Source organism: Acipenser ruthenus, chromosome 9 (genome assembly GCF_902713425.1).
Source record: "Acipenser ruthenus chromosome 9, fAciRut3.2 maternal haplotype, whole genome shotgun sequence".
Taxonomy (NCBI): Eukaryota; Metazoa; Chordata; class Actinopteri; order Acipenseriformes; family Acipenseridae; genus Acipenser; species Acipenser ruthenus.
In genome coordinates, this window is record NC_081197.1 from 4,088,997 (window position 1) to 4,116,261 (window position 27,265).

Sequence of the window (27,265 nt, forward strand, 5' to 3'; positions counted from 1 at the left end):
CTTCATTCACATGTTTCCTTTGATACCATGCTATATGAAAAGAGGATCTTAAATCGTTTCAATATGAATGTGCTGATCGCTCGCTGCTTCCATTTGCAATCCATTCACTTTCAAACTAGGCACGGTAGCAGATTTAACAGCAGGATTCAAACTTAGCCTTAGTGATGAAGCCAGAGTCCCAAGCAAGGACTATTCCACTATGCCAGCTGACCCTTTGAGGACTGATGGGGGGGGAGCAGGAGGGAGTGTCACCCCTCCAAGTTGAAGTGTCTGCTGACATAGCTACATAGTTCCTGAGCTGCGCCGTTCCAGCCAGTCATCACAGGAGCAGAGGGACTTGGTTGTTTTTTAAAGCTTCAGAAGGAATCAGGCCCCCGTTCAGATTAATGGTGGCTGACAGTTTTAGTTAGCCTTTTGATGACAGCGACTTTGCTGCACGCTCACCGGAGATGTACCTCCAATTTGTCTGCCAGTCGCACTGTACGGGGGTCTCCAGGTCTCTCTGTCTGATGAGAGTACAGCCAATTAAAACTGTGCAGGGGAGAAGAAAAAAAAAAAAGGTCAGTCAGGCATTAGCATAACAAGTAATTCTCTTCTTATTTTGCATAATGCTTGAACATTTTTTTTTTCTCTTCCAATGCAACAGAGTGTGACTACTGCCACCACTTGACCCCCAGCTAACCACAAGTAGTTGACTACATTTTGAATTAAGGACAAAAACCCACTGCCTGCTAAATGCTTCCTGTCTCTAGCTAACCTTACTGCAGAAGATTGATTGATATATTTTTTTCCAAGGGTGGCGGAGGGGTTAACTCTTTTCATTTTAATTATTTGCCAGTCACCAGTCCAAAGTATAACTGGGAGGACTGGAGCAGAGGTATGTCAAGTGACTAGTATTTCCAGAGTGGTGTAGGATGCTGGTGCTGTTTTGTCTTCATATCGCTCAATGTGTTCACAATACTGCATATCTGTGGTGCAGGTGTGTTAATGCCACAGCCTTTCATAATGTACGCATTCATTTGGAAAGATGCCAGGTAAAATGAGTTGGGCGTTCTCAACATGTCCACAGTGGGCAGGAGTGCCAGTCCACATTGCAAACCCAACCTGACCGCTGGCTCAATTCACTGTTTTGTTTCGAGAGACCCAGGACTGAATGGAGGGGAGAGGGGGCTGGATTTGAGTCTTCGAACTGGGCCCAGAGCACCCTTGGCACAGCACTGCTCACATGCTGCCTCCCTTGTCTGCATCCATTGCAAATGACCCGACACCTGCATTCACAGACACCATGCTAAAACAGAACTAGGACAACATTGTATGCTGTAACACAGGATATAGTTAAACAGAATTTGAGTGTCCTAATATCACTACCCAATCACTTGACTGCTGAATTTGACATTAATAAGTAGCATTTTCTTTTTACCTCTTAAATATATTTTACATTGGTGCATACTGTAGCACCAACTGGTGTTACACTGTAATGTTGTCATTGTTAGTTTGTTCTGCAGGCTTCTTAATGGGAAAAACAACATCTTTGCTTTCTGCACAGTCTTGAGTAGCGGTCAGGCAGATAGTGAAACATAGTGGTTGGACCATATATGTACATACAATCATATCCAACTCTATCTTACTATTATTGGACAAATCAGATGCATGAAAAAATGTGTACAAAGCATACTGTACACACACTGCCTGTACAGATTTATTTCAAGGTTATTTAGCCAGCAATAGGCAGATTGCTCACATGACTAAACTCGTGGTGGATTGTTCAGACAGCATATTCGGCAAGCTTTTAGTTTTTTCTCCATGAGTGAGAGATTCTATGAAAGCAAGCACAATGAAAGAATTCTTCATGGCCTAAAGGTTAAAGCATTAAAAAAAAACACGCCATTTTCGCTTGCTAGCCACACGACAAAGGCAGGGTTTTATAAAGCATACAAATAAACCTTTCGGCTCTGACTTTACATTCAAATTTCTTTTCTTAGTAGAAAAAAAACTACCAGTAAAAATATTGTCTGTGTTTCAAATCAGTGGGCATGGCAACAAAAACTCATTGTTTATCTGTCAGGTAAACAAATGCCATGCAAAACCACAGTAAACAGTTGTCCCCCCGCCTTTATAACACTAGTCAGGAGCCATAGTTTAGAGACCGTGCTGTTTGTGTTGCGTCTTTATAACAAGAATACTAGTGGTAGTGTAATGGCATTATGGGGCAAATGAGAGCCGTGACTGTACCGCCTTATAACCTGTTCCACAGTATAATGGGCCACCTTATAAAGGGGGAGCACTGAATGTTGTAATATCTTGCCCAGTGGAGAACATGCAATATCCGAATAATCTTTTTTTCACGAAATTAGCAAACCGTTTGAAATGTAATGACATTAATGCATAATCCTTTTGCCTTTAAAGACCTAGGATTGAATCTTGCTAATGTCTCATCTGAGTTAGATGTACTGGTCAAAACTTACATGGCAATCTTAGCATTTGGTCAATAATCCCTCACTGTCTGGGGAGGCTCAGAACTGAATCACGGGGTGGTTCTGGAACAGACTGGCAGTGGGGACAATGGAGGTTCACGCCCTGTTGCTTTACCAGCGGCTACTGGAATCATTTCTCTGGGAGGATTCACACGACTACAGCTCCGTACATACACTAGCATCTCTTTGAACTCCTCCCCAGAAATATCAGCAATGATGCAAGTCCTTCCCTATATAATGCAGCCGTGTCCTACAGTCATGTTCAGTTCTGCACCACAACATCATTCCTTGGGTGTCTATCCTGTACGGTCCCTGTTATTTGAGGTGCCTCTGCAGAAGGTGCTGTATCATCCTGTACGGTCCCTGTTATTTGAGGTGCCTCTGCAGGAGGTGCTGTATCATGCTGTACGGTCCCTGTTATTTGAGATGCCTCTGCAGAAGGTGCTGTATCATCCTGTACGGTCTCTGTTATTTGAGGTGCCTCTGCAGGAGGTGCTGTATCATGCTGTACGGTCTCTGTTATTTGACGTGCCTCTGCAGGAGGTGCTGTATTATCCTGTACGGTCCCTGTTATTTGAGATGCCTCTGCAGGAGAAGGTGCTGTATCATCCTGTACAGTCCCTGTTATTTGAGGTGCCTCTGCAGGAGGTGCTGTACGGTCCCTGTTATTCAGTGCTGTTTTCCTCCCCCCCTCCAGGTGCCGGTGTTCCCCAGTTCCAGCCCATCGCTCTGAACGGCAGGATTCAGCTCCTCATCAATGGCTCTCTGCTCATTAAGCACGTGGTGGAGGAAGACAGCGGCTATTACCTGTGCAAGGTCAGCAACGACGTGGGAGCTGACGTCAGCAAGTCCATGTACCTCACCGTCAAAAGTAAGAGGCAGATAGACAGCTCAGTTCATCTGGTACACCTGTTACTGATTTCCACAGGACAAGATGCACTTAAATCATGTAAGAATTCACACATTTCTGAGGCTGAATTGTAAGGGTTTGTTTCACATGCTCGGGAGTGTTGGCCAGGAGAAATAGAATCTCCTGTGAGCATCATAGTGTATCCAGTTCATGCTCCCTCCTGCAACAATGCTGGTGCTCTGATTGAAATGAATGGCAGATTGTGGGAGAACAACCAGGGAGCATGATCTGGAGAACAGAGAGTACAGACACAGCTCTGTATCCAAGGAGAATCAGGATCCAGCAAAATTCAGTCAGCATATAATGGTAAATTCTAATTTAACACAGTTATACTGCAGTTACAGTGCATCTAAAATGCAGCCCTTGTTGTAGCAGTTTACTCCAGCAGTTTATCTGCACTTGTTTCTCGTACGGGTGAAATCGCACACTGTAATCCTCAAGGCAGCCTGTTGTTACATGAGATAAAGCAGCCAATGTAGGGGAATAAATGAGCTGCGGGGAGATGAAAGCAGGCAGATTAAACGTGATTGAGCCGTGCAGGTCTAGATTTCAGCAGGCTGTTTGTATGGAACGCACATGCAAACGAGATGCTGCAAGTACTAAACTACTACTGTCCCTCATTTTGAGCATTGATTCTGTGTTTCACAAGGTCTTTCTCTTTCCCTGACATGAACAATGGGAGGGGTGAGGCGTATGTATCCGTATCTTACTGGGGTCTCCTGAGGCAGATGATCCTTTGGTTGGGCATTAAAACTGTACAACTATGGCTAAAAGTTTTGCATCACCTAGAATTTTAGGATTGCGACACAATTAAAAAAAATAAAAAAGAAACTACGTCAACACAATCTTTTAGTAGTACAGTATTTCATGTTATATTTCGAAATGTCACAGTTTTACATTTTTGTCAGTTTGTCGTTAAGTATATGGAAAACTACAAAGCGGTATGTAATTAAAAATGTTAACTGAACATTATTTAGCAGGTTTCATTCGAATTTATGAAACAAAATGAGTTCATTCTATAGGGTGCTGCAAAACTTTTGGCCATAGCTGTACATTTGCCTAGCATCTTCTATTGGGAGGAAGGACCGTTTTAATTATGAGTTATAATGAGGCATTGTGAGCTCAAATGTATGGAATGCCACTGGAGTACAAGCTAGCTGTATAGTAATAATGCAAGTGTGACTGATATTACTGCCCCAACCCAGTGACAGATATAATGGAGTCTATTACTTGACAATAAAATGTACACATACTATATATTGAGAGACTGTAGGTAGGACCAGCAAAGTTGAAAGGTCCCATTGAATAGCATGTTCAATGCCAGCAGGTTAGGACTGATGCAGTTGCAGAGAGAAATGATCAGAAGTCAATACTGTAAAATGTAAAGAATCAATTACAATGACATTGAAATCTTCTTCTTCCTCTTTAACATGCACTGCTGTCTGATAACATAGTGCCAAAAATGTTCTACTGTGAGATGGCTGCCTTTCTCACTTTCTCCAGTGCAAGGAGGTCAGGCTGCTCGATTCATTAAACACAGACACATTGAATTTGAAAATCTCCCTGGTTTGAACCGAGTAAGGAAATCACTGGGCTCTGTTTCTAAGTGCATCAGCCTCTAATGCACCCATCAGTGTGGTGACACTGAGATGCCAGACACCGTAGTTCTTTACAAAAATCATGGAATAGTGCTGCAAGTTCAAGACCTGCAAACACACACAGGCTTACTCACTTCTCATTGAAAGAGGGATAAGGTTAACTGCACCTTTGGATTGCTTCCAAATAGATGGACCAGATCAGTATTGGAGCAGTTATTGACAGACAGCACTTGTGGTGGAGCCTGTGCCATGCACCAGTTGTAACTGTGGTCTTTTTGAGAGGATTTTTTTGCATTGTGCACAGTGCCAGTCAGTGGCTTTTTGAGGCAATTGCAGGAAGAATCAAATGTGAATTTTCTGCACACTCATAATAGATAGATAGATAGACAGACAGATAAAAACCAGTGTTTTTGTTTGAAAGATAAAGCGGGTGAGTCGACACATCCCCTAATAAACAACATGATGATTAAACCTAATTTGGCATTGAAAGTATTAAAAATAAACCCCCCGGCAGTCTTATTATGTGCGCCCCTCGTACGTGGCCCCTTGGTTAGCTCAGGCTGCTCATCAGCTGAACCTGGTGACTGGATTCACCCCTCTGAAGAGAGCGATGGGAGTGCGGCTGCCACCTCTTCTTCCTGCAGAGTTTCTGTGCCTTTAAGTAATGAGCAGCCAAGACTTATCTCCCCTCCATTAAGCCCTGAACTCTTTATTCAAGCAGAGGATACCATGTGGAAAAGTGAGCTCCAAGCTACGAGAGACTGCAATCTCTCTCTCTCTCTCTCTCTCTCTCTCTCTCTCTCTCTCTCTCTCTCTCTCTCTCTCTCTCTCTTTCTTTCTCTCTCTCTCTCTCTCTCTCTCTCTCTCTCTCTCTCTCTCTCCCTCCCTCCTTCTGTCTCTGATTTGTGTTTACTATATAATGGGCTGCTCTTTCAAGCCTGGTTACTCATTTGCCACAGACATCCTAATCCCCCTAACAGCAGGTTCACTGGGATAAAAACCAAAAATAAAATCCACAAATGCAGAAAAAGACTTCATGTGTCTCATTTGCAACATATTTGACATCTACTTTTACAACAGCGACATATTCTTCTCTCTTAGTATCTTTATATCCCCGACTGGATAATAGTCCCAGTTTTAAATAAATAAAAAAAAATAAAAAGTGCAATTGTACCAATACCCCAACTATTACTACTGTATTTAGTACCAATGGCTAAATACTTCCGGGTGTCTACAGTGATGACTGCCAAAGCTGGTACAGCAGAGCTGGGTCGGGTACTACCAGCAACTGCAGCTGGAATAAAACTGAAACCCAGGAATGAAGAAGCTTCCCCGCCGCCTCGCCAACCCCGTCCTGTGCCACCCAACCCACCCCTCTGCACGGGATACCATCTCGTCCTGTGCCGCCCAACCCACCCCTCTGCACGGGATACCATCTCGTCCTGTGCCACTCAACCCACCCCTCTGCACGGGATACCATCTCGTCCTGTGCCGCCCAACCCACCCCTCTGCACGGGATACAGTCTCGTCCTGTGCCGCCCAACCCACCCCTCTGCACGGGATACAGTCTCGTCCTGTGCCACCCAACCCACCCCTCTGCACGGGATACAGTCTCGTCCTGTGCCACCCAACCCACTGCACAGGATACCGTCTCATTCTGTGTCTCCAGTTGATCCCCACCACCCCCCGCCCGTGCGATTTAAAGCATCTTATCAAGTCAGAGCAGGGGCCTCCCCGATGAGCCGCGTTCTGTTTGAGCCAAATGAAAACCCCTCTGGCTCCAAGACACATGGCACACACACACTGCGCCCCAGCATGGCATCTGTATACAGAGCGCTGAACATAAACACACATCGGGCCCTTACTGGAAACTCAGCCTTCATTTTGATCACAGATTGGCTAAACGAGAAGAAAAAGTTGCTGCGCGTTTCATTATCACACAATCATAGCTCCAAGGTGGACCCCATGAATTTACACTGAATACGCACTGGCAGGACTGTTTGCACCAATTGTACAGCTTATGATTTTTCTATTTCAAGTCTCATGTAAGGTTGGGCCCATTTTGTATTTATTCGGTTGCTTTTTTTTTTTCTCCCATATACATTTATAGCATAATATAGTGCCAATGGGTATCTGATATTATTATTATTATTATTATTATTATTATTATTATTATTATTATTATTATTATTATTATTATATTACTACTTCAATAGTCTCAACAGTAGTAGTACTGCAGTAGTGTTTTAATTATTATTTCAAGTTCTCATAATTACATTGTTATCGTGTTCTTGAATAGAAAACTGTTTTATGTTGTTGGGATCATTAGCTGCAATACTGAACTTTTATGTACAGCTATGGCCAAAAGTTTTGCATCACCTAGAATTTTCTGATTGAGACATAATTACAAAAATACACACACATATATATATATATATATATATATATATATATATATATATATATATATATATATATATATATAGATATAGATAGGTATAGCTATAGATAGATATAGATATAGATCTATCTATCTATCTATCTATCTCTCTATCTATCTATCTATCTATCTATCTATCTATCTATCTAATATATATGTGCATAATTTAGATATTTTATTTTATATCGCGTAATCAAAGAAACTACAAAATGACGTCACAAAAGTCTACCGCAAGCCATAATAGTAGTAAATGTCCAATTTTTCCATTTTTATTCAGTTTTTCATTATGTATGTGGAAAACTACAAAGCGGTATGTAATTCAGTATGTTAACGTAACATTATTCAGCAGGTTTCATTCGACTTTATGAAGCAAAATGAGCTAATTCTATAGGGTGATGCAAAACATTTGGCCAGAGCTGTAGGTTTTTTTTAGTGCATAAATTGTTAATGTTTTGTTTTTTTTTGTTTTTTTTTCTCACTTGGTGTCCAGCCTGCTACATATAAATGCATTTTGTACAGGTTTAGTTGGGGTTTTGTGTTGGTTTGACGAAACAGCACCTTAGCATTTTCTTCCAGGGAGTTAACTATTGACTGAATGACTTGGAAACAAATCTCAAAAGCACCCCCCCCCCCCCCAAAGAAACTATTCCAAAACACTGTTCATGGGGCGTGGCATAGGGGGCTCACGTTTCTCTTAACCCCGCCCCCGAAGCACTTGTTTGTATAACCCATCCCACCCACCTCAGTCTCTCTGGTTTTGTCCTAACGAGGTCCTCCCACTACGAGCGTGGAACAAGCTCACAGTGCTGCTAGCTGCCTCTTCAAACCATCAGCACAGGCTTTGATTTAAATGCTTGCACTTTAATCACCCATCATGTGTCATTACTACAACAGCCGGCTGCTGCCTGCAGGACACAGGGGCGCGAATACATTTTGCTGAAAGTTGCTGGAGCAATCCTTTGTTTATTTTCCTTTACAGCTATTCAACTGCAGTTCAGCCGTCATAACAACCACTGTGCCTGTGGCGCTGTGTTGAAATGAAAGCTGAGCGTGCTGGCTTATTATAGATCTGATCATGTCTGATCATGTAGACCCCCCCCCCCCCCCCCCCCCCAATACATCCTTACTTATAGTATATTGTTAATTGTACCATACAATAACACAATAAACCAATGGAGCGCTGGATCAGGAGTTGTTTCATCTTCAGTGGAGATGTATGCCAAAATGAAGGCATTTTAACAACGAGGCCAGTGGGACTGTGATGAAATTAAAAGTGATCTCTCTCTCATAGCTAGCAGGTTTAGCGTACTGTCGGCAACTGGCTTTGCTGAAACCCTGTTCCTTTTTTTAAAGTCGTACTGCACGGTCTCCACAGCTCAGTGCTGCAGGGTTGATGCTGCGGTCAGTATCATCCAGGACTCGTCCTGACCGCACACAAACTTACCAGCTAGCTAAAAAGACTCACGCTGGCCTTCCACAGCTAACCTTTAATCAAGCTATGGAGTGTCATCAAATAATACTCTTGCATGTCAACGCAGGGGGTTTGATGCTGTGAGTGATGGATATCACAAACCGAATGATATTGTGGGTAGCTTTTTTTCCAGTTTTCATAATAGGTTTTGTAAAATTGTTTTTTTTCTGCAAAATGAGAAACAAACAGATTGAGAATGCTTAAGAAACTTCATGACTTAGTTGTAAGGTTTATGTTTTTTCTCCAACAGGCGTTTTGTCTCCTTTAAAACAATTGGAGTTAATTTCATAAAAAGTTCTTGTCGTAGCTTGCTAAGTGATTAAATCATAGATTAAGGCTGTGTATGGAGTGGACCTCAGGCAACAGTATGATCCCATTGTCGGTATACAATTTACATTAAAGAGGATGTTCTGTGACCTGGATAGATGCAGTTTTTATGAGGTAATATGGAGTGAATATAAACGCTGTTGGGTTATAAACTGTTTTTCCTTTCTTTACTGAATACCGTATACAACAGTCAGAAGGCAATGTCCATACGTCATGTGCTGCAAAAGAGGATTGTTTATGTGCAGCGAGTACTAGCCATGCCCTATGAATGCTATGTACTTACACTGGCTGCTGCTTAATTATTAGTAGTATTATTATTTGTATTGTATTTGTTCTTCTAAGCACTTTCCTGGGCTGCTGCTGCAGCAGCGTGGTCTACATGTGAGCCGAGCCTGTGGTGCTGTGATGAAATGGAAGCTGAAGTGTATTATCCTCTTGTAGAGCCAGTTCACCCGGGTCAGCTGTCACTGCGACACAGAGCCCCTGGTGCTGCTCTCGAATTAAAGGCAGGCTGTGTCACAGGCTGCTGCACTGTGCCTCCTCGCAGCGAAGTCAAATTAGGGCTGGGGATATGAGCACTGGCCCTTTATTAGGCCTTGTTTGTTTGTTTGTTTGTTTGTTTGTTTGTTTGTTTCAGCACTTAGGGGCTGCGTGTGTACAGATTTTTGTAGCATGTGTTTAATTAGTACTGCTTTCTATGCAAGCCTTAAGCTGAGGGAACACAAACCCACTTTTTCAGGAACAGTGGCTTGAAACCTGGTTCCAGGAGAGTGGGAGAACTACAGTGGTTTGAGGTAACTGCGGTATCAAACCTCAAGTCTCCTCTGGTGTGCCGTGCAGTGGCCTGAAACCTAGTCTCCTGAAACCATGTTCTAAGCCACACAGTGGCTTTGTGTTGCCTCAGCTTTAAATTCATGTGTTAACCTAAATATTTCTGCCTGTTATCGCATTAAGCTGCTGCTCCATTAACAGTTTTAAAAAAAAACAAACATTTTTTTTACTGATTGTCTACGGGCCTGACTGGTGAGGCACACAGCAGTGTCCGACATGTCTCATTAAGTACCAGGAGTTGCAGGGTTAATAAAAAAACATGCTGATTAATGCTGTATCCCAGCAAAGAGCTGTAATTAGTTAACGAGAGAATGAGTTCTCCGCAGCATTGGCCTAATTAGGAGAGACACAGGACCAGGCTGAAGTAACTGCGTCTCTTTCGTCTGTTAGTCCACAGAATAATTAACAGGTTTTATGTTCAGCCTCTTTCTCCTCACTAATCACATTTAGGTTGTGTTTTTATATGTCCTAGTATTTTATTTCTCGCCTCCTTTTTTTTCACTAAAAAAAAAAAAAAGATAATTATGACACTAATAGCTCTTTTGAGAAAAAAACATGAATCCTAGTGAAATGTTTACTCATTAGTAGCCTTCCTTTACATTAAGGAGCTATGTACAAGGGATGCATTTTATTATTATGTCCAAAAGCTAGTTTATTATTATTATTATTATTATTATTATTATTATTATTATTACACATTTCATAATAAGTAGCTTTGAGGAGATTAAGCCTGTACTTCAGCATTGTTAATGAAGATCAGGTGCACTTCGCTCCAGCACAGAACAGGGGTACAACTCTGAAATTAAACCCCCTCACATTTTCATGTAATTATATCCTAGAGATCTTCTAGATGGGCTTACAGTAATAATTAAGAATCTGCCTCGCTGCCTTCTGCCTGTATTAAATCAAGCCATGTGTTGAGTAACACGGGTGTGAGCTCCTCACTCTGGGGGTATGGGTACCTCATTATGACACACTCCTGGAGTATCGTATTGCTATTATAAACAGTATACGTACATTTAAATGCAGTCCATGGCCAGATTCCAAGCCAGTAATGTGCTGCTTTTGGCCCCCAGGTAAATCACTGTAATTGAGAAGTACTACTACAAACATACTTCTACTGCTGCAACTTCAGCTACGGCCAAATGTTTTGCATCACCCTATAGAATTGTGCTTCATAAAGCCGAATGAAACTTGCTGAATAATGTTACGTTAACGTATTGAATCACATACCGCTTTGTAGTTTTCCATATAATGAAAAACTGACAAATTTTAAAATGTGACATTTCGAAATCTAACATGAAATACTGTGCTACTATTATGGCTTCCAGTAGACTTTTTTTGGTATAATTCGCTTCTTTGACTACATGATGTTAAATCTAAGTTATGTTCATATCATTTTTTTTTTTTAATTCTGTCTCAGTCCTCAAATTCTAGGTGAAGCTAAACTTTTGTCCAGAGCTGTATTTGTTAATTTAATTCATTTTACAATGAATTCCTGATCATGTTATTTAGAATTCATATAAGACATAGCGAGCTATGTTCACAAAAAAAATCCCCTTTGTGCTTGATTTGCACCTTTTGTAAAAACGAAAAACCAAACTGCTAATGCTGTAGAACTAATGTGCATGTAGGAACTCTGAGGTGAACTTCCTGAGTCGTTCGTGTGTTTTGTATTAAATGGGCTTTGGTCCTCATGTGCATGTTACCTCCATGGTTATTCATCATCATAGCTTCTGTTATAAAGGTTTGCTTGCAGAGGAAATCTATAGAAGGGTTTAAGCACAGTCAGATGCTGAGGGAATAGGCTTCAAAAATGAATAAATAAATAAAAGGGTTCATTTTCTGAGCTTTAACCAAGGTCACACACAAACCCAAACTGCGGTATGAAAAAGGCCTTGGGGTTGCTACGCTTTCTTGGAAGTTACCTCCACTTGTCAGCGTGCACATTGGGTAATGTAGTGTGATGGCAGGATGCTGCAACATTGAGGTACATTAAAACATGGCCATAGCCCGTGTCTGTTTCAATGCAGTGGGAAGGGATGGTGGGGGCTTTAATTCATGCTGATTTTAATGCTACCAGGTAACAGTGACCCTGATTTATTCCCCCATGAAATAGCTTGCTGGTTGCTGTTTTTGTAAGGCAGAGATGAACGTGCATGTTCTACTGATTTAGGCTTTTGCACTGAACTCGATTTGGTAAACAACTTTGCAGTAGTACTGTCCCTCCCCAAGGTAGAGCATTTGCGATGTTTAGCCTGACTATGAAAAAGAATAGGTGCAGTAAGAGGGTCCTGATAGAAAACAAAGTCCTATCCCTAAATGTGCTATAAACAGGCAGTAGAGCATTCAGCTATAAATCCCCGAAACTATGGAATGAACTGCTTAGATCTGGAAGGCAAGCACCAACAGTCTAGCTCAGTGGTACTCAACTCTGGCCCTCGAGATCTATTCCAGTCCTGGTCTTTATTCCAACCAGGTCCTAAATTAGTTAATTGCCTCTTAGCAGCTTCAATTAACTACATTAGAACCTGCTTAGAGTGAAAACCTGGACTGGATTGGATCTCGAAGGCCAGAGTACCACTGGTCTAGCTTTTACATCTTAAAATGATTTCTCTCTTTCTCACTGTTCTATTGTTTTAGTGTTCTCCTGTATTGCTTATTGCTACTTCTTTTCATATTTATCAATGTTTTTATCTGTGTGAAAGGCACTATATAAATAACAAAGATTGATTGATTGATTGCTACTGTAGGATCCATTTGAGTTTGTCTTGCCAGGCTAAATGAGTGGGCAGAACAGCAGTTTAATTCCACCATGACTCCACTTGTCATTCATCAGGAGATCGTATTTCATGCCTTTTTAGCTAAGAACTCTGTGCTTATAGACTCAAGATGCTTTGCTTAAAAGTATACTTATTCGCATGAACGGGCAGGGAATGAAAACCATTAGTGTCCCAGCATGCACTGCTATCTCCCTCTCTCTCTCTCTCTCTCTCTCTCTCCCTCCCTCCCTCTAGTTCCATGTGTATAGCTGGAGCTCTTCAGTGCACTTCTGCTTCATTTAAACCTGTCAATACTTAAATTGCAGCCTGCTTCCTGTCCCTCGGGGAGGGACTTGTGCACATGTTGTTCTCTGGGGCTTGCAGCTCTACGTTCTACCACAAAGTAGCATGTGTGTGCACTGGTAGCATCCAATTTAACACACAAGCAACCCACCGATTACTTGTCACTTATTTAAAAAGGGAGGTTTAACCCTTTTTAAAAAATGACATAAATGGGGCTTTGTCCCGCATTTAGTGATGTCACTTACTGCAGGTGACACCTCCCTTAACCTGCAATCACCTTTAAAGTGTCTGCTGTTTTGAAAAATGTGACAACTCCATGTGATGCACACCTACTAAGTAAATATGGAAGCAGAATTATTTTAAACTCTTTATCTGTGGTCAGGTGCATTTTGAGGTGACTTTAGACAACTCCCTAAGAAATATCTAAAGATAAACAGGGTTTCTTTATCCTGGCATTTAAGTGATCCTTGCTCTATTTAATACACAAATAGAAAAAGCTGCTTTTATCTTTTTATATATATGTGTGTGTGTGTGTGTGTGTGTGTGTATATATATATATATATATATATATATATATATATATAATATATATATATATATATATATATAATATATATATATATATATATAATATATATATATATAATATATATATATATATATATATATATATATATATATATATATATATATATATATATAGTGTATACAAGCAAATCATTACTCGCCCCACAGTATGTCTGTGCTTATATCTGACACTTCTGCTACAGTTTGGAGCCATGTCCTCCAAGTGTTGTGTGTGTCTGTGTAAAAGGCAGGGTTGTGTTTGCTCTTTTGCATAGTGGTTAACATGCTTGCTTGCGGTGTGCTGGGTTGCTGGTTCGCGACCAGCCTCCGCCTGCTACATCTGGAAGATTGACTGAAAAGCACCATGAAACAGGGAGATAAAGTGATAAAGCGGTGCTCCCCCTCCTTCTGTGACTTCACTTCATATCCGTCTAGTTGATCCACTGCTATTCCAATGATGTCCAACGCTATGACCTTTTGAAATGAATGACTTAAATACATCAGTAATCACACAGTGTGAGACCCTGGTCAAGGATGTCTCCGTCAGCCTTCTGAGCCACCCGGACTCCAGTCAATGTGATTACCGTCCCCCCTTGTCATGCAAAATAAATCACCCTCCTTTTCAGTAACACAGCTCGGATCTGCTTCACAGTGAATAAGATATGAACCATAAACTTTGGCAGTCCTTTGCCTGACACATTGAATCATATCAGAGGCCGGCCGAGCAGCCAGGCGCCCAAGACACTGCCAGTCTTCTCAGAGCGTTCCATCAAACAGCCCCACCGCGGCTGCGGGAACGGGGCGGGGTAGTGATGGGGGAGAAGGGGCTGTGTTTGATTAACACAGATTATCAAAGCGTTTTCATTATGCAACAGTAAAACATCTGCAGAGTGAGGGCGAGTGAGAGAGAGGGCACATTCAGCATGCAGTGTGATGAGGTGTTTTCAGCTGTTGGTTTGTAACAGGCTGTATGCTATGTGTGCCAGGGTCTCACCATGTGGCAGCCAGGTATAGTAGATAGTTATTGAGGAATACTTGTATTTATAGAGGCATGTCAGCAGCAATAGCGACTACATTTGATAAGGGGTCAAACACAGAATAAAAGCTGATGCCACTAAATTCACTACTGTCTTTGACCTGTGACCTGACATTCATTATTTTGCATGTTTGAAGAGCAAATTGAAACAAAGTTATGCATAGTGAATCTAACCCATTCATGCATGGTGAACTGATCTGGTACAGATAAACAAACTCTCTTGTAGTTTTTATATGGGGACAGATGGAAGATCCAGGATGGGCTCATAGGAGGATGCTATTCTCTTCCCCGTATAAAGCAATGGAAAACTATTGAAAAAAATGTTCAGTGAAAGATCTATTCATTATGTGTCCAAAACTACTTTTGTTCAGCTGTTTTCAATATTTCATGCTAAACAAAAAGAAGAAGAATGCAGTACCTGCTCTTTAATATCCCGCGAAAACACACAAAACCAACCATTATGAATGACATCACTGCTGTGTGTTAAGCGAAAAGCTAATTCTGCACTATTGAGTGTTTAACGGTTATGGATGTTGTTAAGCATACAGTATGAAATCTCCAGATACTCTAACGCTTTAAACATGAAGAATAATAATCGCAGCACAAACTACCGACACGTGGAGGGGTGTTAAACAGGAAAGCTGATGAGAATGAACTGTGCTCTCTATAAACCCTTCCTTTCACAGCTCTATAAAGACGATGGTTATGAATGGAAGCTGTTCCGGAGTGCAGCTCTTGTGCTGGAAGGACACAGGTTGATTTCCTGTCGTCTCGTTTCAGTCCCTGCCATGATCACCTCCTACCCCAACACCACGCTGGCGACACAGGGACAGAAGAAGGAGATGAGCTGCACAGCACACGGGGAGAAGCCCATTATAGTGCGCTGGGAGAAGGAAGACCGCATCATTAACCCCGAGATGTCACGCTACATTGTTTCCACCAAGGAAGTGGGGGATGAGGTCATCTCCACTCTCCAGGTGCAGTATGGGACGGGTGACTCCATTCTCGGGCGCCACTGTGAAAATCACCACTCTCGGGTAGATTTCCAGTACAGCTATGACCAAAAGTTTTGCATCTCCCTATAGAATTAACTAATAGTCGAATGAAACCTGCTGAATAATGTTACATTAACATATTGAATTGCATACCACTTTGTAGTTTTCCATATAATGAAAAACTGACAAGAATTTAAAAATTTGACATTTTGAAATCTAACATGAAATACTGTACTACATTGATGGTTTCCAGTAGACTTTTGCGATATCGTTTTGTTTCTTTGATTACATGATGTTAAATAATGTTCATATAGTTTTTGTTTTTGTTTTTGTTTGTTTTGTCTCAATCCTAAATTTCTAGTTGATGCAAAACATTTGGCCATAGCTGTATCTGTGTTTATAATTCGTATTTTCAAGTCTGGTAAATGAAATTATCCATGTTTCTTTTGTGCCTCAGATTTTGCCCACAGTCAGAGAAGACTCTGGATTTTTTTCCTGCCATGCCATCAATTCCTACGGGGAAGACAGAGGCATCATTCAGCTGACAGTGCAAGGTATGTTCCCTAGTCAGTGTAAACTCACTGTGTAGATACGCTAACATATCCTATGTCAAAGTAAGGACTTATCCAAGCTTTATAATGTATTTAGATGCTCTCAAGACCCCATCCCCAAGCAGTGTCCACGCCCGTATCCTGTGTGTCTTCCCACTCACTCTCTTGGTTGATATAGATTGCTCACTTCCTGCATTCTCAATCCTCCTTGCACCCCCATGCAACTCCTACCAAACTTGATTTCCTGGTTGCAGTCTTAGATATAGACAGTCTAATAGCCTGTGTTCCCACTATCATTCCCCTATGAAACTAATATTCTGTATTTGAACCTTTACCCGCGTTAGCCACTTCGTTTCCATGTTCCTGACACCGTTTCTTCATTGTCCCCCCTCAGAGCCTCCCGACCCCCCGGTGGTTGAAATCCGAGAGGTTCGAGACCGCAGCATCGCCCTGCGCTGGACCATGGGGTTTGATGGAAACAGCCCCATCACTGGCTATGACATTGAGTGCAAGAACAAATCAGGTAAACCCGCCCGCCTGCCCTGTTTGTGTATGTATTTTACGAGGGGAAAAAAAATTCCATTGAAGGTCTTATTTACAAGAGTGTCCTGAAATTACTAGAATGTAGTTTATCTGGCTTTAACATTAGCGCTTACAGCAACCCACAAGATCACTAGCGACACACAGACTGACTCATAGAATGAGCAGATCAGGCTTGGGGGGAAAAAACGTTTTCACGGCAGCTTCAGTTATCCTCTCAGGATAAGTGACTCAGTACTTTCATGATCTCTCTCTCTCTCTCTCTCTCTCTCTCTCTCTCTCTCTCTCTCTCTCTCTCTCTCTCTCTCTCTCTCTCTCTCTCTCTCTCTCTCCCTCCCTCCCCCCCCCAGACACCTGGGATTCAGTCCAGAGAACCAAAGATGTTTCCCCTCAGCTGAATCAGGCCACCATCATCGACCTCCACCCTTCCTCCACCTACAACATCCGCATGTACGCCAAAAACCGCATCGGCAAGAGCGAAGCCAGCAATGAGCTCACCATCACCACTGACGAAGCAGGTACGTGTCTCGCTAGCTCTTACACCGCACTGCACTGGCAAGGGTAACGGAGAGAGCATTGTCCCTCACATTTTCTGTTTAAAGTGTCTCCAGTGTCTCCATTTCACTGAGAGGTGAGTAGAACTCTGTTACAGCCATGTAAGATGGCTGGCTACACTACAGCACCTGTGCTTACCTGTGGGGAGGGATCAGGTCACTCCGCAGGAATTGGAATACATGGCATTTACAGCACCGGAACTGTGTAACAGCATGATTGTTTTTCAGAAAAACAATCAGATAAACTAGTATACTAGGTGCTCATGTTTTATTGTTTCCTGTTACTTTACTGTAAAGTGTCCTTTAATATGACAGCAGGACAGACACACCCTGGTCTCCCACCCAGTAAAAAAAAAAAAGAAAAACATGTAAATGTCTGTCCGTATTCAATAAACTGTGTCCCACATTCAGGCTGATTGACCTGTCTAAAGAGCAATCCAATCAGACAGCAGGACCCCCTCCACAAAACTCCTTTCTGTGTCTTGATTCATCCACACATGAATCATGACTGTTTACTGTTCTGTGTGTCTGTCTACTTATTGGTCTGTCTAAAGTTACACTACAATCCTAATCAATGTGTAAGTGTATCATATTGTTTTCATTTCTATCTATCCATCTATCTGTCTTTTTTTGTCTGTTTTCCTGCTGTGTGTCTTGTTTCGACTCTGTAGTATATTTGAGAGTATATTGTTTGTGCGTGTCTGTCTGTGAGCACTTGAATTGCGTGTATTCCTTGCCTCTGTATATATCTAGGTAGGGACTGCATGTAGAGACACCCATCTATCTATATGGTCCAGTCCTGTCTGTTGGCCTGCCTGTCTAATGTGTACACTGCCCTGATTAGCATTGGTGTTCCCTGATAATCAATTTAGGCAATAGTATATTGGTGTGTGTTCAGGGGTGTTTTCCGTTTAACAGAAGTGTCTCTGAATTGAAATTCTGTCCCAAAGGGCAGTTTCAGTCCAAGGTCAACTACTTGAGACCAATCTATTGAAGAGTCCATAGACAGGACTAATTTACGTTAGTCTGTGACCCACACAACTGCCTGGCAAAACAGTCATTCACCATCACCATTTGAAATGGTCGGTCTTTTTTTTACAGATTTGCCAGAGATGCAGACACTTTAAGTAGCCTATCAATCTGAAAGTGCTGGGACCCACAGTACAGCACACGCCTGCTCTTGCAATAGGAAAGTGGGAAAAACTGTGCGATTGTTTGAAATGTACTACTGTAAGACACATCACCCTGGGGCCCTACACAATACCACTGGAACCGTGCATTGTAATATCTGAGTACATGCAGTCTGATAATTGTGATGGGCAGTCAGGTGAGCATGCAGTCAGAGAAAAGAAAAGAAAGAAAGCTCTCCTTCACTGTCCAGTATGTCCTCCTTGAATCCACCAGATGGTGCTGTTCTGCTGGTTGGTCAGTATGCGCGTGTGCTTCCCAGACCCTGCTCAGAGGGTTTCATATTCAAACATTGCTGTTTCTTTTTTCCAGCCCCCGATGGCCCCCCTCAGGATGTCCAGCTAGAGCCTGTGACCTCGCAAAGTATTAAAGTGACCTGGAAGGTACTGTTAACTACCAAGACCTGACTCGACTGGCTGGGTCACTGCTCATATTGTGTGTGTGTGTGTGTGCAAGAGGATTGTTACCAGATCAGGGGTCAGATCAGATCTTTTTGTGCAGAGGGTACTGTAGATGATTTTCATACCTTCATTAAAGATGTTTCTCATTGTGGTGGGTGACACAAGTCGTGATGGAAATAACACTCCTGCTGCATAGCATTGTCACCCATTCCAGGTTTTAATACAAGCTTGATTAGCCACAGTAGCCAGGGAACAAGCTCAGGTGTGTCTAATAAAACCAGGAATGGCTCAAACTGCTATGCAACGGGAGTCTTATTTCCGTCCCTGCTGTTTGGATGTTTGATTTTCATAACTTGCATTACTATTTTAAAAGACGCTGGTATGTTCGGTAGATCAGCTGGCAATCAGGTCGATTGATTATCCCCCCCATGGCCGTGTCCCTCCCTCAGGCCCCTAAGAAGCACCTCCAGAACGGGATGATCCGCGGCTACCAGATCGGCTACCGCGAGTACAGCACCGGAGGCAACTACCAGTTCAACATCATCAACCTGGAGACGACCGGGGACAGCGAGCTCCACACCCTGGACAACCTGAAGAAGTTCACGCAGTACGGCGTGGTGGTGCAGGCCTGCAACCGAGCCGGGACCGGGCCCTCCTCACAGGAGATCATCACCACCACACTGGAGGACGGTGAGTCAGCCCCCTTCACATTCCCTCTCCCTTAACGACGGGAAAACAGCAGTGCACAGAGGCGCGGGGTTCGGAAACACCCAACGCGTGGAGCTCAGGTGCAGGGAGCTGCCAGGGTTAGGATGGTGGCTAGGAGTGTAACGATACAATAGTACAACACAACACGATGTGTATCACGATAGGCAGGTCGCGATACGAGATCTATCACGATGCATGTGATGGACCAGATTGGTTGCTTGCATGATGCATAATCAGATCAAATAATCATTTAATGAGGGACTATTTTGTTAAAAGGCAAACATTCAATGAGACAGGGAGAGTATGTATCCATACCAGCTATAAAACACACTTAATCTTCATTCAAGAACCACTTGGCGATCTACAGTGAGCTCTGCTGTGCTTTTGGTCTTGTATCACGACACAAACGATGCGTTTACAATATTGTAACTTCATTTACAATACGATATGTCACGTAAAGAAAGCATCGCGATTCATCAATACACCCCTGTTGGTGACCCGCGGTGAATGGAAGACCACTCCAGTTTGGGAACGAGGCGAGGCTGTTATGCCCATCAAGGCTCGTCCCCTCTTAGGGCGCTATTTTCCCCCACGACGGGGTTCTGATTGAAAATCCCATTTAACAGGTTTACAGATACCACATCCACTTCTAACTTGGTTGTTTCACACATTTCTATTCCACACTGTTTGGATTGATTCCCAGGTTAAATTAATCAGCTCCCAGTGACGTAATTTATGTGTGTTCTAAGTTTAACATTTTTTGTATTTGTACGAAGATTATTTCACTCCCAAGTTGCCCCTCCAAGGACACATTTGATTCCATGTTCAGTGATGGTTGAACAAACAGCACAAGCCGCGGTGTTGTTTAAAAGTACACACAGTCCCTGCTGTGCAGGTGTCACGGGCAGTGTTGTGTGATACACTGCCGTTACAGATTCTGTCAGTGAGAAGAGATGAGGTTAAACGCTCACTTGCGGTGCGTGGGGGAGCCGGTTCGCATCCAGCCTCCACTCTGTTACACAAGGATCCCAGTTCTGTCCCATTTCATATTTTCTGTGGTTTTGACTCGTTCTCCGTATACACACAAAATGGCTGCCGGACACAACGGTTTGTTTGTTTTGGTTTCAACTGTGACTTTCTGTATTTTATAGCAACAGTTTCTAAAAGTTTCAGGCATTGTGTACCAGATTTTTAAGTCATAGCAGTTAAAATCATCAAATGGCGAACACCACAGTAGCGTCTGGAGAGCCAATCAATTGTGCCCTAATTATTTCCACCTCTGTAAACTCGTAGTGTCTGCAGTCTAATAGTTGTACCAGGGAGCCCCCTGCTGGAATTCCAGAGTATTACCTCAATGTAAGACATTTAAATGAGCCTTCCTCAGAATAGCTGAAAAAGGTGTAGATTTTATTAAAACACGCAGATACTCAATAAATACTGCATGTGCCTCAAAGCCGCTGACACCAATTCAGAAACCTGATTTCTCTTCTGCAGACACTCATAGTTATGCTGTTAAAACTTTAGAAAATCTAAATAAGCCTGTATATGCGTGCCATCCACAGTGGAGTAGTGCAGAGAGAGAACATGCCCAGAATGCAAACAATCCGGCTTCCAATTCTGTTTTCCACGAGACACTGTCTAGCAGAGAAATCAATAGTGCAGTCATTTGTGGATGCCTGACGTCAAGGTGGTGTCCTAATAATATTTTTTCCAGAGAGACGAAGTGGCTCTCGCTGAGCAGCCTGTGAATTCAGCACACAAGAGAAAGACATTTACTTCAAATAAGCAGGAAAAGGTCATCTGCTGCAAACACACAAAACAAGATCGTAGGGAACAAAGAAAGCGTTAAATGCAACCAGGAATGTAATGCAAGAAATTGTATGAACTGTATGCTAACTATCATTATCTATAAGCTATAGTAATAAGCCTTACAATAATCCTTATAATTATTTTCCAATAATCCAGTAATAATCCATCAGTACTGTCTTTGTGGTTTATGTAATTATGTTTCTATTTCGGTGTTTATTTATTTATTTATTTATTTTATTATTGTCATCATTTTTGGTTATTTTGGAATATGGCTTCCTAGAGGCTGGAGTATAGTGCCACTACGAGAGTCCCACAATGCACCAGGTGTTGTATGTATTTCTTACATGGTTTTTCTTATAAGGTGCATATGTGTATTTCTTATGTGGTGAAGAGCAAAATAACATTTTTCCCTTGACATTTAACCACAAAATATTCTATTAAAAATCTCTTTAAAATCGATATTTATCAAATGGCACAAAAGTGGCGATTCAAAACACAGAGCGTGCTGGATTGTAATGACTTTGTTCCTCTGCTGCTGCCTCAGATTAGATAATTTGGCATCGTTGGCTCTTTTGTCGCCACCAGTTCCCCAACATAAAATTAACCAGAGATAGTTTCAATACGATAGTTTCAATATAAAAAGAACACTTATCCCGAGGCAGGATACAAACACAGCACAATAAATAAACTGTGCACCAGGGTCTGAACTGCACCCCCCATCTGTACGTCTGTATAAATATCTGATCTGTGACACTTGGCTTCTGGTATTTGTACTCATGTGCAGATCAGATAATATTGTTCTGTCAAATACTGAGTTCTGGATTAGTTCAGCACTATTCAGCACCTTCCACAAACTTACTATAGAAAACAAATTAACTACAACAATCTGTATGCAAAAGAAGAGACTCTGCCGTAACAGAAACTGTGTCACCAGTGCCCCCTTGTGTCCAGTTGTAAAACAGCACCAGAAATCAGATCTGTGAAAGACTGGTTATAATACAGTGTGTAGAATGGGAAGGGAATAGAATGAGCCTTGTAATACACAACATTCTAATCGCTTGCCCTTTGTACAGCAGAAATAGCATGTGTATCTTACCTGTGGGTGTGAGAATAACACGTCGGTCAGTAATCCGTGACATAGGCACTCGTGTGTGAAAATGTTAGACCACTCTGTGCTTTAATTAGGCATCTTAAACAACTTCTAAAAAGTCTCCTGCATTTTACCATGTGTGGCCATGTGTTCCTTTTCTCTTACTATTTGAAATGAGCCGCATGTGTGCCTATTAAAGTCAGCAATTCAATTAGACAAAAATGGTTTGATTTCATATGCACAACAAATCAAAACTACAGGGGTGTAAACACTACTATATAGATAGATAGATACAGTACAGTATATATATCTATACAGTATATCTGTATCTATACAGTATATCTGTATCTATATCTCAATTCCTGTTGTTTTTTTTCAGTGCCGAGTCGCTCCCCAGAGAACATGCAGGCCTCGGCCTCCTCCCCTGAAATCATCTCTCTGTCCTGGTCCATGCCACCCAAAGAGGCTCTCAACGGCATTCTGCAGGGATTCCGGGTCATTTACTGGGCAAACCTGCCCGATGGAGGTACAGTGAGCTTCATTCACAGCCACCTGGGTCAGCCGGTCACTGGTGTGTGCAGTATGACTGTACCATGTTCTTTATTCTATGCTTTATATAATGCACATGTATGTTTCAAGATGAGGACATCTAAACAGGTCATATAAACAATGTTATCAATCTAAAAAGGCAATTGTAGTGCAATTAATTGCAAGTGAATACAAGTACCCTACTATAAAGATTGTTGGTGAATAGTTTGTTCTGGTAATCCTCTAGAACAATGCTGTTCAACCCCATCAATAAATATATCCTCTCACATTCTCCTGTGGTCTAGCAGCGCTCTTCAGGACATGTACTGTACTTACTTCTCTGAACTGCTTAACCCTGTACTGGCTAGGAGTCAGCAGAGATCACCCAGTGCTGGTAAACATATACCTGGGGTTCGATTGATTGATTGATTGATTGATTGATTGATTGATTTATTTTGCTTTTGTGTTTTATTTACGGAATTCAACTGACGTCCAGTTGAAGTATTTTGATTTCCGAGGAGGAAGAAAAACAAATTAAAATTCAAGAAAATGCTGCAGCATTGAAACCCCTTTGAGAGAAACCAGATAACTAGAGAAATTCATCATATCGTTTAAAACTAATTAGAACAAATAAAGTTCACCCTACTGCACATAAAATCTCAGGGATGGTGACATTGGTCTGGCAGGTGTGTGACTTTGATCTCACATAAACCCTGAAAGGAATTATAGCCTTATTACTTTATATACAGTCGGGTGTACATGATTATATTATTAATAATAATAATAATAATAATAATAATAATAATAATAATAATAATAATAATAATAATGCATTTCTATTTATGTTAAGATTGTGAATCTCTTTGTGATGGCCCTTCACATTCTTACTTTTGTAATGCCCTAATTAGATGATGATGATGATGATGATGATGAATTGGTGAATTCTGTCCATCCCTCTCCCTCACTTTTTATTAAAATATCTGACTGATTTTCCTCCTGGGAATATACGTCACCAATGCATTTAACATTATTCCAGCATTGTCTGTGATTAGACAACACTGGCTTTTCATCATCATCGTCATCATCAGTTCTGACGGATAATCGAACCCTCATTACAATAAGTCTGTGTTTGTCTGAACAGTTATTTATTTATAATGAAGACCACTTGACACTGCAGTTAATCCTCTATTATCTTGCTGTTCGGTTACTCCTCCCTCTTCCCACACTCTGCCTTAGTTCTCGCTCAGCCCTTTGCCACTGAAGCCTCTCAATCCTCCAGAGCACAAACTGTTAATTCTGCTCAGCCACGACATGCATAGGAAACGTCAGAATGATTGTTTCTGACAACGCCGCTACCTTTAACCCCAGACCTGTCAAGTCGTATTGGATTTAAACCCTGTTCTGCTTGAATCAGGCATATACTGTAATAGAATGACAGGCAAATCAAGCACACATAATACCAGGAGGTACCGTGGAATTGTAATAATTTGCTGTCTGTGCTTTTTTAAAATTTCTTTCTTTTATATATCAGAACTTGGAACAAGCGTAATATAGACTGATGAGACACAAGGTTGTCTAATGAATCTCATATTACAAAACCTGATTTTTTTTTTTATAAATATAGTTGTCGCCAATTATTTTTTTGCCCCAGTTTTCTCCCCAATTTGGAATTTTGGAATTAATTTTATCCCGGCTCACTGCTGCCACTCCCGCGCCGAATCGGGAAACGGCGACAGACACACTCTTCCTCCTCCGACATGTGTCCTGCCAAGCCGTCTTTTTTCGCAGGTCTACAGCGAAGCCACTAGACCCATAGTGCCGGAGGACAATGTGGATCTGAGTGGCTTCTACAGCAGACCCGCAGGCGCCCTGTCGGCCACAGGAGTCGCTGATGCGCGGTGAACCGTGGATTACCCTCCACACCCGGGGAGAGGTCCGCCAATTGTGCCCTGACCCCTGGGAACTCTCGGCCATGATCGGCAATGGCATAACCTGGACTCGAACCAGCGATCTCCAGGCTATAGGGCGCATCCTGCACTCCACGCGGAGCGCCTTTACTGGATGCACTACTCAGGAGCCCCGAGTTTATAGATCTTATGTCGAGGGAACTGTCTTAAAGAATGATCAGGACTGCTTTTGTAAAAACAAGTAATAGTTGCTTCTTTTTAATAAGCATGCTAAATAACAGTATACTAAGACGTAAAGACTCTATTGTTTTACTTGTTAAGCATATGATAAACAGGACCTGATTTTACCAGATTTCACCTTTCCCTGTCTGAAACAGAGCTCTATTAACCCTGCTTTTTATCCAGAAAACTATGAAACAAAACAAACAAAAAAAACCCAATAATAATAATTAGAATAGCAAAAAAGCAGAAACCTTGGGATATCTCTTTAAGACTGTGATCGCTCATGTGCAGTACCAATAAGAATCCACCAGAGGGAGCCATGGTACTTTTATCTGATTGAAACCCCAGCAGCAGAGTCATCTCTTTGATTAAATTTGCAGGTTGCCATCTCCAGCTAGGGGTAGGCATGGAAACGGAAATATAATTAGCGCATGAAGTTTTCGGTTTTTATTTTCCAAACTCTACCTCCCTTTTAAATGTTAATTAGTAGTTATTAAGCAGTCTCTGCATCCTAATAAAGATATAACTATTAATTAAAGACTGGTTTGAAGATTAATTTTTTTCTTTGCTACAAATCAAGGAAGTTTGAAATGATGGACTTGCTGTTTATTAGTGTTCACTTCGTACTGGGTATGCTGAAAGAGAATCTGTCAGGACAGCTCTGTTAAACCTGTGAAAATGACAGAAGCACAGCGATAAACTCGACGACTGCAAGAATGAAATGCAATTAGGATCAGCGATGAGCAATTAACGTAATTTGTCACGTCTGTTTGAAATAAAAAAAAAGCGAAACAGAATCGGGCTCAGTCAAGATATGATGGTAAAAACTAGTGACATTGTTTTGTAATTAACAGCTTTTTCTGAGTTTAACGAAGCAACAGAATCGGCTCCAAATAAGTTTAAAGGGATGTCATGTGATTAAAAAAAAAAAAAATTTTAAACAAAACTTAAAGCCATATTTATAATACAGTACATTGTTTCAGGCAGAAATAATGAAACATTTGAAACAACTTCTGTGACTCGTGTCTAATCCTTTTTCATGGTTTGCTGCGATATTTCTGATAGTTCTATACAGCAGCACACGTTCTTAAGCCTATATACAGTAATAAATCTATTTTTCTGTGTGTAGGCATGCTGAAGGTCAAATGTGTACACTGCAGGCCATGCCTATTCCAATGATGAGATGGAGGTCTAGTAACTGTACAGCCCCCTCCAAAAAGTACAAAAGCTAAGCCTTTCATGCATTTGCCTCTGAAGAACTCCATTCTCCGCTCATGTCACAATTAAATCTAATGAAACCATAGCCAGTCCCCCAGTCCCAGCTTGAGGGAGTGTGCCTGGAGCTGGGCTTCCTCACAGAGCTGTGAGGAGGAGCACCGTGCCTGACCAGAACAACCCAACAATTGCTTTAGCAAGGCCCCCCTCCCTAACTGTGAATCTGCGGGGAATCTCCAGTTGGCTGTGGATGCCTTCGTGATCCAGGCCCAAACATTGCCCATTGCATTGTAACACTGAGAAACAGGAGAAACCCCACAAAGTGTACAGGTTGTGATGCGTTTAGTTTTGTTCTCCCTCCCCCAGAGCTTGGAGAGATCAGGAACGTCACAGCCACGCAGCCCTCCCTGGAGCTGGACGGCCTGGAGAAGTACACCAACTACAGTATCCAGGTGCTGGCCTTCACACGGGCAGGGGACGGGGTGCGCAGCGAGCAGATCTTCATTCGCACCAAGGAGGACGGTGAGAGCACAACTTACAAAAAAAGGACTAATATAACGTAACGCCTTGGTTTGAATCAGTTCCTCTAATAAAGATGGTCTTACTGTAAGTGGGATTCTCTGTATTTTCCAAAATGAGGACCATAGTGAAAAATGTCCCATGTTCTATCAACCACCACTAGGGGTCACTCTATTCCTTTATAGATGTCTGCTCATTTAAGAGTCAAGGCACAGCAGTTAATTAACTAAGTTAGGGAATTAAAGAAAAGAAAAAAAAACTGATGACAGCCAGACTAAACAAAGTCGCTGCCTGACTAGTTTAGAGACTGAAGCTTGCA

At 41.9% G+C, this 27,265-nt stretch overlaps 1 protein-coding gene across 1 annotated transcript in view; it reads left to right on the plus strand.

The window, feature by feature from the left end:
- LOC117405878 (cell adhesion molecule DSCAM) overlaps positions 1-27,265 on the plus strand; it is a 174,801-nt gene that overhangs the window by 123,864 nt on the left and 23,672 nt on the right. The window contains exons 11-19 of the mRNA XM_059030798.1: positions 3,172-3,345; positions 15,500-15,696; positions 16,172-16,268; positions 16,660-16,788; positions 17,156-17,323; positions 18,860-18,930; positions 19,398-19,638; positions 22,935-23,081; positions 26,794-26,949. Coding sequence (XP_058886781.1) covers positions 3,172-3,345; positions 15,500-15,696; positions 16,172-16,268; positions 16,660-16,788; positions 17,156-17,323; positions 18,860-18,930; positions 19,398-19,638; positions 22,935-23,081; positions 26,794-26,949 — 1,380 coding nt within the window. The remainder of the gene's footprint in view (positions 1-3,171; positions 3,346-15,499; positions 15,697-16,171; positions 16,269-16,659; positions 16,789-17,155; positions 17,324-18,859; positions 18,931-19,397; positions 19,639-22,934; positions 23,082-26,793; positions 26,950-27,265) is intronic.